The sequence below is a fragment of the Hyposmocoma kahamanoa genome, unplaced genomic scaffold (genome assembly GCF_003589595.1).
Source record: "Hyposmocoma kahamanoa isolate Upper Pololo Valley unplaced genomic scaffold, ASM358959v1 88, whole genome shotgun sequence".
Lineage (NCBI taxonomy): Eukaryota > Metazoa > Arthropoda > Insecta > Lepidoptera > Cosmopterigidae > Hyposmocoma > Hyposmocoma kahamanoa.
Genome location: NW_020654466.1, coordinates 473,414 through 486,608, shown reverse-complemented (window position 1 = coordinate 486,608; position 13,195 = coordinate 473,414). Strand labels below are relative to the sequence as shown.

The window sequence follows — 13,195 nt, the reverse complement described above, 5'->3', positions numbered from 1 at the left end:
CGGCAGAAATAGGTAAGGTGGCAATACTTCCCTGGACGAACGAGGACCTCTACTGCTACTAACTAATCACGAAGTCAAGAAATTAATACATTTGACAATAAGCCATTCCGGTTCAAATCTGCCATTAGGAAGCTTTTATTGACATAATTATTAATCGATCGAAGTAATTTTTCGTAGTCTTTGATCTCTGTATTAATAATTATAACAAACTATAGTGGTGTAATTTCACAATATGATGGTAGTTGAACATCGTGACAATCAATAAATTTAAATTAAAATCAACAGTTATTTATAATTTATTTCTTAGTAGTAATTATTATGTTAGCTGTTACCTGGTTGTAACTATGTACAATTTGTCTATCCAATGGAACTTATTTTAAACATTGGTGGAAACTGTTTTAACTAGTGTTTGTTTATGATGTTATATGTTCCCCAAAAATATAAAAAAAAACAAAGTAAATAGGTAGCCTAAAGTTATTTTACTACGTATTGCTGCTCTGTGACACCCACCCACGGGAGTTACGCGCATATAAAGTCCCCCTATCTCAACTTTGGTTCAGTCGTCGAACCGCCAAGCCTGTGTTGCCGTCGACTTCGTCTCACGCTTGTGATTGGTGATTTGCGGCATGGGGACTTTCAGGTTTGTAAATAATATACACTTTCTACTAAGCATGTTAGGGTGTTGTTTTGTAATTACTTAAAGATTCTTTTGTTAAATATAGTTAAAAATCGTTATTAAAATAAAATTAGAAAATTCTTTCACATAGGTAAACTTCAAATTGTTATTTGAAATTTGTATAATTTTTACTAAACATTTATTTTATTTTTGTTAAGTATATTATTAATTAATATATTATACATAAAAGGGCATAATTAACTATTAATTAAAAGTGTATTAGAGAAAGGGTCAAAGCTACTGCAATTTCCTGGCTATCCAGCTTCCCGTAGGTAGGTATTCGCCATTGGAGGCGCCATGTTACATAAATACGTTTTAATGACATCATTCAATAAAAACAAGCCATGCAATGTACAAAACCAAATATTTACTAACACTGTGCTTTAATATTTGAAAGTTAAATGACATATCGTCGGGAATAGTGCATATCCCCGTAAAGTATCTGTAATAGACCTAATTTTTCAGGTGAGAGACGTAACGTTATTATTTTGTTATTTCAATGGCTACGAATAACAATAGATGGGGATCTATTGTAAATCACGCTAATTTGGTTACATACAAGTTTTGTTTTTTTTTTAAGGTCCCCTATTCTTAAGTCTGTTTTGTGAAGAGACAATTAAGCAACATTTCATTCCATTTCACATAATCCAGTGCCAGTTACGCGTAATTGCATCACCGACGACATTGATTTTTTCCAACCGCATACGAAAATTTTTGTAAAGAAAACCAACCTTATAAGTTTTATTGACATCGGTTAACGGAAAGTTGGTGAAATCCAATAAACAGAATTCATCCCCTAATTGGCTACCTTTTGAGGTGGAATATTTTCTTCAGATTTAAATGGGACCATTATTGAGGTACCCCCTTTCCAACAAAAAAAGAATCATCGCAATCCGTTCACAAATGTCACAGTAATCGCCTAATATATCATAAATGCAGTCGAATTACGAACCTCCTTTTCTTTTTTTCAAGTTGGGTAACAAATAACTAACACACAGCATACCGCATTAGTGCTAAGCGACAAAATCTTCCAGGCAATAAATATATCTATATAATAATAAATTATTAGACACCATCACATGCGTCGCTCTGATCCCGAAGTAAGTAACTCACAGTCCCACAAACACCCGACACGAGATAATGTAGAAAAGTTAGTATTCTCCACACTGACCCGGCCGGGGATCGAACTCGGTACCTCAGTGGTGGCGCGACACTGTGAAATCCGGTGTGCAAGCCACTCGGCCACGGAGGTCATAATAATTATATTCATTCCTATTATATCGCATCCTTGTTACAAATAAAAATATATTATTATTATCTGTTTTATACTCTCGTCTCTCCCAAGGCCTAAAAGATTAGTTTTATTTTTATTAATAGGACCACATCTGCAAAATCACAAAGTTTCAGGAGAGAGGGTAATGGATTCTACGAAGGAAATTAGTAAGAAGTTGGTAACTTTTTTATGTTTAAATAGGAGGGCTATAAAATGTCACATATACATAACGTGACCATTATATTTTTGTCGTTCAGAGCGAGACGCGTGTAAATTTATTATTGTTTTAAAAATTTAAGCACATGCTTATGATTTACGAAATGTTTAATGATAAAAATATAAATAAAAAGAACTAAAATTGTTTAGCGAATCAAAAATTTTAAAAAAGTACTAATCTTGTGTCTGGTGCTCGATGGCTTTAAAATTTATTGTGTGTTCTGTTTTGTGAAAACGGACCACATTTAAGTATTTTGGGAACAGCGGGACACGAAGTCTAAAAGCGTAGTTTGTATTACTTTTATGCCGTTTGTGATAAAAGCACTTTTCGACATATGATCACATGTGGCTTTGTTAAAGGTACAAGGCCACGTTATACAGGGTGTAATCATTAAGTGTGCCCAGGTGATAATTGAGTAAATATGACAGATATCAAAAACCTTTAGACAGATATCGGGAGTACGTTACCTAATTAGTAAAACTACTTCATTATCATCACCGTCAAGCCAAATATACGTGCCACTGCTGGGCAGTTTTCTTCTAAGGCGAGGGTTTAGGCAATCGTCCGCTATGTGCTGGCGCAATGCGGGTTGGGGGACTGCACACGTCTTCCGAAGGTCGTGGAACCTTCTTTGACGAGCAGGTTTCATCACGAAGTTCTCCTTTTTGCAGAAAAAAAGATTTATTATGTATATCTAAACATAAAACTGTACGTTACAAGGGCTGTTTCAGATATTTGGAACGATTTGCCCCCACCGCTAAGGAATACAATAAGCATTAATAGTTTTAAAGCAAAATATAAATCAACATTATAACGACGACAACTTGCTACAGAAAACTTGAAGCATGCTTACTGTAAAACTTTGAAAATAGTAAAATAACATAACACTCACGCACACGTATACACACAACTACACACAATGTCGAGCCCTATGAACTTGTTTACTTGTATTGTTTTTTCTTTCCTTTTTTTTAGACATTAATTATTATTATGCCAATAAGTATATAATCTTACCTGCATTTGTTATTTTGGATATCGTTACGAGCTAATTTATAAGGAATAGATGTATAAGATGAAAGCCCTGGTAGCAATGACTCCCGCTCAATACCATAAGGGAGTAGTGGGAGTGTCTCAATTTACTTTTACTGTTTTGACTTCTTAACTATTTATAAATTCTTTTAAAAATGTTATTTTGAGACAATAAATTATTTATTTATTATTTTTATTTTATTATTATTTTCCTTCACCGAAAACATCATGGTGAATTTCTAATTAATAATTAATAACTGCCTCCGTGGACGAACGGTTACCATGCCACTGCCACGCAGAGGTCCCAAGTTCGATTCCCGGGCCGGGAGAAATATTTGTATGACCTACATTTATTTCTCTCGTGAGTTTGGGTGTAATTTGTGGTTGTCTATGTGTGTGTCCATGGCACCCGCGACACAGGGTTTCCCTAGTGCGGGGCTATGTTGAGTGTGTGCGTTATTATTATTATTATTATTATTATTATTAATTACATTTCACATATAAATTCCGAGAAATTCAGGTGTGCGGGACCGGATTCGAACTTCGGCCTCTGGTAATTAGTCTGCCAAATATAACTTAAAAAAAATATAATAATGTCAGTACAGAGTACTAAAAAACCGACGTCAAAAGTCATTCATCCCTTAGAGGTGCAATATTTAAATGGGACCACATCTGAGGTACTCTCTTTCCAACAAAACAAGAATCATCAAAGTCCGTTCACAAATTATCGACTTGAGTTATCTCGTAACATATAAAAAAAACATACAGTCGAATTCAGAACCTCCCCCTCCTTTTTAATTCGGTTAAAAACTAGGAATATTTAATAGTTCACATTAAACATATAATAGGACATTGGTAGAGAGGTTTTAGTTTTTTATTACTCCAAAAGGTAAAAATAAGTTTATAGATAACGAAACTGTTATGAATAAAGTAATAAAACTTTTTTTTTATTGAATAAAAACAATGTGATGTTTATATTTACAAAATTTTGTATTTAAACCCATTGTTCGAAACTTAAGCTTCTCTACGAATGTCATATTAAATGTATGGGGGATATGCTCAGATAGTTACGTTTAACCATTATATGTATATGTAAGTAGCATACGAGTATGAAGGACAATACCTTTTAACTATAAATTTAGCTGTTTTGCTTTTTTATTTTATCCCACTTTAAATAGAAATACGATTATTGCTTGAATAGTTATGGTCACTGTCTGTCGTCTCTTTCTAATTTTCGTGCCATTTTCATAATTAAATTATTCGAGGATCGTGATAATATGATTTAATATACTTACTACAATTCTTATTTTCGAATACTTAAATAATAAAACTGCCACGAAAATTGAGGCTATCAGCGCAATAGTGGTGTAACTCACATTCATTTTTTTCTGCAATATTAATATAAATGATATTAAAGTACTTAGGATGCTATTTTCACGTTTAAAAACTATTTTATAATATTTTTTTTTGTATACATGAAAATAGCATACACGTAATACTTTAATATAATATAAAGTAATATTATAGAAAATAAATTTAACGTGGGTTGCACCACTAAATATTGCGCCATATTATATATATATAGATAGCCTTTATTGGGCAATGAACTGACCGGGTACGAGTACTCGGAAATTTGTGAAGTGCCTATAGCAGTCCGCTGCTGGGCAAAGGCCTCTCCCGATGTGAATAATTTCACCCGGTCCTCAACTTGTTGCATCCATCTGCTGCCAGCAGACTTTCGCAGTTTGGTATTCGGTCTGGCTGGTTCTTCAACAGATATGGCCAGCCCACTGCCAATTTAGCTGGCTTATTCTACCATCTATGTCGACGACCTTGGTTCAAAACAAACAAGTCATTCAAACCCACATAATATTATTCCTATGAATATATCACTTAAAAGTCCTAATGTACTAATGAAACGCCCAGTAAAATGAAAATATCGTATTCAAATTTAGTACATATTCTATATGACTGTGGGGTGCCCTAGAAAAATACTATTGTTTTAGGAAACTCAAGTATATTATTATATGTTTTACATACATTTTTATGTACGTCGGACATTAAGCGCTTTTAGGTAATTTTCTGATTATATTTCTCTGTTTAATTTTGGTGGCAATTTTTATTATTAAAATTTTTATATCATATTTTTTTATTTAATTTAAAATGCTTTAAGATACTTTTTTCTCACCATTGATATAATAATGCCCTATCTGCAAAATTACATCTTTACAGCAGAGAAGTTTAAGGAATTTACGAACTAAATTAGTCGATAACTTTTGTATACTTGAATAGGAGAGTTATAAAATTTCACAATACATTACGTGTTTCATGTAGTTCGCATCATTTTTATGACTTTCATGTGATAAAAGCACTTTTGATGTATAATCACATGTGGCTTCATTATAACAAGAGTGGATTTTTCAGGTTAGTTTTCTCTATCTAATTTCAATGGCAATTTTTATTATTTAAGTATCTTATCGTGAAATAATAAAAATTGCCACCGGAATTAGGCAGAGTAAACCTACTTGAAAATTACCCGAGTATATATTTGATTCTTGATTGGAAAAAATCAAACCTACTAACTACCAAGCAAAAAAAACCACTATAAAAACAATAACAAGGAAAAAACATAGCTAGTATATTTTTTTTTTTTATTAAGCACAATCTTATGGCTCCGCACTAGGGAAACGATAACACTAGGCGCCACAGACACACATATAGACAACCATAAATTACAGCCAAACTCACGAGAGTTCCTGAGAGTTCTACATGGCAGACCAGCATAGTACCATGTCGGTCACGGGGACAGTTAATTAAATTGTAGTTAGTCAAAGTCAAAGTCAAAGATTATTTATTCCATAGGTAAAATACATTTACACTTGAAAACGTCACATTTAAGCTACTGCTCGTTCACTACGCTGACCTCCCTGAGAAGAACGAGCAAGAAACTCTAGGGATTGCTCTTTTCAAATAAACTTAAATGCTATGGAATACACTTTGAATCAAATTTGTGTGGATTCTGGAGCCATGTCGTCTTTCCATACATCTTTATCTAACACGTAGTCTTCAATTTTGTAATATGATTTTTCGATCAAAATATTTTTAATGTAGTTTTTAAACTTAGGAAATGATAAACTTAATATATGCTCCGGAATCTTATTGTAAAAACGTATACAGTTCCCCATAAAAGAGTTGTTTACCTTGGTTAAACGAAATCGTGGTACCATGAGTTTGGACTTAGCTCTAAGGTTAATATTATGGATATCTTCTTTCTTATTGAAATTATGTATATTTTTACGGGCATATAAAATATTTGAGTAAATGTACTGTGATGCCACAGTCATGATACCAGTCTCCTTAAACTTTTCTCTGAGAGATACCCGAGAGCCTAGATGGTACACAGAACGAATCGCTCGTTTTTGCAATACAAATATGGTTTGAATATCTGCCGCTTTACCCCACATGAGAATCCCGTAGGACATTATACTATGGAAGTAACTAAAGTAAACTAGTCTAGCAGTACTAACATCGGTAAGCTCACGTATTCTGCGGACTGCGTATGCAGCGGAGCTTAATCTGCTGGCCAGGGACGATATATGTGGAAACCACTGAAGTTTACTATCTAAGGTCACTCCCAAGAAGACTGCTTTATTAACAAGGTCTAACTTTTCTCCGTTTATTTCTATGCTTGGACTAGTCGATTTTACGTTAGGTAATTCAAATTTAACACATTTTGTCTTCTTGGCATTAAGCAATAAATTGTTAGCCTTAAACCAATAAACTACCTTAGAGAGGGTATCATTAATACGGTCATAGTTATTGTCATGTCTGTCTGTTTTAAAAATCAAGGATGTGTCATCAGCAAACAACACTATTTCGCAATGGTCCTTAACAAAGAATGGCAGATCATTAATATAAATCAGAAATAAGAAAGGTCCAAGTATTGAGCCCTGCGGAACACCCATTTTTACTGGAGAACCCAAAGAAGTCACTCCATTTATGTCTACTTTCTGAATTCTACCGTTGAGATATGACGAGACAAGTTTCGACGCCTTGCCATTTACACCGTAATGTTCCAGCTTCCTAATAAGAGTATTATGATCAACGCAATCAAATGCCTTTGAGAGGTCACAGAAAACACCAATAGCGTTCTGGGACCTTTCCCAAGCATCAAAGATGTGTTTTAGTAACGCTACCCCCGCATCGCTAGTCGATCTACCACTAGTAAACCCGTATTGTTCACTATGAAAAATATGATTCCTACCGAAATAGGACAGTAATTGAGTTAGCATAACCTTTTCGAATATTTTACTTAAAGCTGGTAAAATTGAAATGGGCCTATAGTTGCTAGGATCAACTTTCCTACCGCTTTTGAATAAAGGAATAACCTTGCTGTATTTCATTAAATTGGGAAAAACACCTTCGTCAACGCACCTATTGAAAGCTACAGCTAACTGTGGGGAAATGAGATTAATAACTGAGTCTATAACTTTAGTTGATATGCCCCAGAGATCTTCAGTTTTTTTAACATGTATTGACTTAAAAGCTTTTATGATGTCTTGTGGATTAACATGACGAAAATTAAATAAACTGCCACAAACGTTAACATTTTCCTTTAGGAGATCAATAGCAAATGAAGGGGAGGAATTTAATGATTTTGTAGTGTTCACAGCAATTTCCGAAAAGAACGATTCAAAAGCTTGGGCTACTTTATCTTTAGATTTTATAAGTTTGCTGTCTAATTCTAAAACTATATCTCTATCCTGTGGTTTAACCCTGCCTGACTCTTTATTTATTATGCTCCAAATAGTTTTAGATTTATTTATCGATTGTCTAATTTTGTCGCTGTGAAACTTAACCTTAGCAGCTACACAAACTTTTTTAAATATTTTCGAATAAATTCTAACATATTCTATGAAATTTGAATTATTATTATAAGTTTTCATAGCATATAGCTCATACAAACGAGACCTACTCTTATGAATACCTACTGTTGCCCAGTCGTTGAATTTAGTCTCTCTATGGAAAGTTAATGTTTTCGATTTAAATATATTGTCAAATTCATTTTTAATTAAACCAAATATCGTGTTATATAAAGTATTTGAATCCTCCGGTATATGGGATAGGGAATTTAAACTATTGCCGATATTATTTTGAAATCTAATTATTCGTTCTGTGGTAATCGGTCTGCAGAGAAATTGGTCTACCTTCTTGCTCATTTTACAATTAAAAGAAGCCAATTGGCCACTGTGGTCGGATCTTAAGTAATTTATTATTGATTTAGACACTGCGTCTGTGTTACAAAAGATGTTATCAATACAAGTAGAAGAGGAGGCAGTAATGCGAGTTGGTTCTAAAAAAAGATTAATCAAGTTAAAACTTTGAAATAAATTAATGAGTCTTACAGAAGTAGAACAGTTTTCCAACAGGTTTACATTGAAATCTCCACATATTACTACGTTTTTTTTGGTTGGAAAAATTCGCTTTAAACTGTCTTCCATAATTAATTCAAACTCGTTAAAATTAGCAGAGGGGGGCCTGTATACGCATAAGACGACAAACTGATCCAATTCCACACATGAAATTTCAATAGTTCGTTCAGTAGAAAGATTTGTGATATCCTTACGCTCTTTAAATTTTAAGTTACGCTTAATAATAATCATGGATCCGCCTCTACTTAAGCTCTTTCTTATGAACGAACTGACTATTACATAATTTTCTATATTGTTAATGGCTTCGTAATCTTTCAGCCAGTGTTCTGTAACACAAAACACGTCAACGGAAATATCGTGCAAAAAAAGACTTATTTCTAATGTTTTGCCAGAAAAGCCTTGAATATTTTGATGTACTACATGGAAACTATTAGACTTTTCTGTTGTCGTGTTTTTCAGTTTAAATTATGGTTAGTAAAAAGTATACTGTTGCTACTTAAAGTAGGAGCATTGTCGTGGGACTGTGTTATATCTTCTATAACAGCGTCCTTAATATTAAAAGATAGCAAACTAGCTATATGTCTTAGATACCTTAGGGGTAAAAGTAAATTATCCTCAAAAAGTTTGAAGTTCCTTACGAACTTATTAATGTCAAAACAAAATATAACGTCACTATGACGGCAAGTCAAATTATGTATGTGCGAATTTATGTTATATATATACTTATTACGAGCGATGCCTAGGTTAGAGCAGTAAGGGAATGCACTTATTATGAATTTACACCCACACTTCTCATGAATTCTCAAGAACACGTCAATGCTACTATTTACTTCTTTTTTACTAATGTTAGTACTATCACCTAATATAAGAATCACTGTTGTATATTTATCAAAGTTGCAATCACTTAACAGTGTAATAATTTGACTAAAAGTAGCTCCTGGATAGCAATAGTTGACTACCCTTTGTTTTAAGTGGTTACTAAGGTGGTGGCCTAGTCCTACGCCTATTTTATCAGAAAAAACTACCGTTCTTCTGGATGGCCTGGTCGGAGTTCTAATAGTCTTGGTTGACCGTTGACTGTGTCGAACTTCAACAGTTGTAGTGGAGCAGACACGTTTTCCTGCAGCAACGCTGGCATACGATGCACGTGTTGGTTGCGTTGATGATGTGGGTGGTGGGGACGGAGTCTGATTTATTTCTACTGGACCATTTGTTTCACTAAGCTCATCGTGAAGAAGGACTTGAGTAAGTTCTCTATACTCAGTACCCAGTACCCAGTACCCAGTTATATAAAGAGTTTGGGCAACAGGAAAAATTCTTAAGGTACTCTGTTACATGTATTTAAAGGCTATTAACATTTCAAAAGTTTAACCCTTGACGTGATAAAAGGGATTAACGAGCTCCGTGGTGCATGATTGGATTTCCTTAACTACCTAGAATAACTGATTACTAAATATGTCCCTACAAAATGCATGATAAAAAGTTTTTGCGATTTCTGACATCTCCGCTCGAAAGTACTCTTACCTCAGTTAGTCCCATAGAGACTATTGTTCCTCAACAGAGACCGGTTCGAATGGCATAAAAAAAAAGTTTTGTAAAAATTGCCTTTTATCTTGCTGACTATACCATTTATCCAAAATCTGTGAATGTCAATCAAAATATCTTCAAAATTCATGGATAGTCTTTTAGAACCGTTTTCCTGTAACTAAAACGATTAAGGTGGCTGGCCTTGCTGCCCCGTCTCAAATAGGGGAAACTAAAATATATACACCCTACATACAGAGTGTATATTTATAGGTATGTAAATTATTAATATATATATAAGTAAGTGAATACCTACATAATAATACATTGAAATCGTCAACGAGCCGCCTCTGATTACTGTTTTCCGGAGGGTAGGGGTGTTGGTGAAATTATAGGCACATGACAAAGCCGTAACCTTAGTAGCACCGCGCCGATTGGCCCCAATCATCTACTGCGTCCAGCGATCCCGACGACGTGGAGTACATACGGGTGAAAGCCAATGCGGTCCTGAGAATCGAGCAGTTGGAGTCACGCCACAATGTGAATTTTAATACATTTGCGGTGAGACTTTAGGTCGAAGAGTGTCATGTACCGACGTTTCCGAGGTCGGTTGTCGGACACCCACGTTGCGTCACACGTCGTATTTTAAAACTGCATTTTTAGGCGTCCAAGTGCAATTAATTTAAAACTGTTGAACAAAACACATCTGCCAAATTGCTTCTGTTACAATTTGTACACTTTGTTAAATGATACGAGCTCTAAAATGTAGCCAAATGAAATAAATTTGGAAATTTAAAAGTACTTCTATTGTGAATGTCGCAGAGTTTCCAACACGGGAATTTGTTTCAATTCACGCTGAAAAAGGTTTTATTCGATATATTGTACATAGAAATAAATAAATACAAATACGTGGCACGCACAACAACTGTTCATTTGTAATTAATTAGTTTAGCAATGTAACATGCCACCGAAATTAATAATAAAAGTTAACCTGTATAGTTCCACTGCTGGGCACAAGCAATGAGAGGGCTTGGACTGTGCCCACGCGGGTCTAATGCCGATTGGGAACTACAAACACATAATTTAATCACGATGGGACGAGCAAGTTGTGCGCCTGATGGTAAACTGACACGTCTGTCCATAACAGTGGCAGTGCCACTCAGAGCATTGACACGTTCATCGCCGTGGTGGGTCAAAACGACCGGCACGACACACCTAACTTAGCGACGCTCGTTCATGCCGTAGGTGGCAAACGCTACGTATTTAGCCGTATAACAAGACCGGCGCCGACGGCGGCGTGGCCCTGACGATATTCTGTTGCGGCATACCTACTTTTCTAGAAAAAAATTGACTTTCAAATTGAATTTAAAACTTACAAAAAAAATGGTTAATGTGAAACGTCAGTCGCAACTAAAAGACGTATGTCAGTTTTAGGTAAACAACCATCGAACATTACACAAGCGTACTCTGCCCGGAATTGTGACCGACGCGGGCTAAACGCAATAATTATTGCGTTTAGGCCGCCGGATTGAAATGCCCGGGACTAAAAGTAATTCCAAAACGGAGCCAAATAACAATATATATATATATATATATATATATATATATATATATATACAAAAGAGACCAAAAACAGTCATATTAGCCAATGTCATATTTCGAACATTTTTGAAAATTCTAGTCGGCGACGCCCACTGCGTCCGTCACCTTGACACATAAGTCGACAAGTCCTATGTGCCTGTAATTTCACCAACTATGCATAGCCTATATACAAGATTTTAATTTGTTTTATCACCTGATATCAGTGGAAGATTTTTGATATACGTTTTCACAATATCTTCTTACATTTTGTTTTCACTAAAACAATTAAGAGTCAAGTCGACATTTTTTACTGATATTGCCCTTTGAACAACGAGACTACAAGTTCTATTTATTGTCTTGTATCAGTTTTCACAATATTTTATGTTTACCTTTCATTCTAGTGTAATCCTCAAATAGAAATGTTTTAAGAAACAAAATATAACACTGTTAAGTATATGTGACACCCGACAAAGGCGCTGTAAATTAAGAGAGTAGGTGTTACAAATTAATGCAAGCTACTTTAATTATCTATGTAGCAGTTTTAACCTAACCCATCCAGTATATAACTAGATATAGAGATGAAATGTCATTTAATTTGTTTGAAAACTATTCTGCCACATCATTACAGTGACAACTGCGCTCCGATTGGCCGACCCGAATTCGAAACAATTGACGGGTGTCGTCAATTGTTTTCTTTGCTATAATGGACGAAAAGTGAAAATTACATATTTAATTTTTAATTACCGATGAAATGTGATTCTGTTTGTTTTGTAATTAGACGCTTTGTTGTTTTTCCCACACCACCGAATGGAACATCCCCCCAAGATTAGAGATATCTATATTACGAATATACGGAGACGTACACACAGGTTTGTTGTTGGCGCTATACTATTTCAGCTTTCTAATTTGTGATTTCAGCGCAAACGAGAGTTGATATTTAAAAGTGATATAGGGGCCCTTTTGCCTGTTGAGTTGCCAGGGCTGGATGGCCCGTATTTCGTCTCTATTTCTGGTTATATACTCGATGACCTTACCAGAGAGTTTTTGTTTTATTTCCTGGTTACAAGTTTGTTCCGCAAAGGGAGACTTGGTGTCTTATAACACAGGGTTTACCTAGTTTGAGCACCAAGCTTCTACAATAAAAATGATATAAATATAAAAAATAATGATACACACGCCAGCACATCAAGCTACTACTACATTGACGTAGCTTGTTCCGTTGCACTGGAGGCGATTTTCGAACAAAAATGTGTAGTCTGATGTGCCGTTGTCCGTACTTAGATTTAAGAGCCATGCCAAAAAAGTGTTGACGTTGGCTCCGCCCAAATTTGTGAAACAAATATATGCCTGAAGTTCGCGTGACATGCGACAGGAGATGTTGAATTTTGCGCATTAAAAGTACCAAATTCGTTTTAGCGGAATAACTCTAAATCTAAAGGGATTAAAAAAAAATCCGTAGTGAC

At 34.9% G+C, this 13,195-nt stretch overlaps 1 protein-coding gene across 1 annotated transcript in view; it reads left to right on the top strand.

The window, feature by feature from the left end:
- Positions 1-567: 567 nt before the first annotated feature.
- The window catches only part of LOC113235841, a 37,238-nt gene continuing 24,610 nt past the window's right edge, over positions 568-13,195 (top strand). The window contains exon 1 of the mRNA XM_026471758.1: positions 568-640. Coding sequence (XP_026327543.1) covers positions 627-640 — 14 coding nt within the window. The 5' untranslated portion in view covers positions 568-626. The remainder of the gene's footprint in view (positions 641-13,195) is intronic.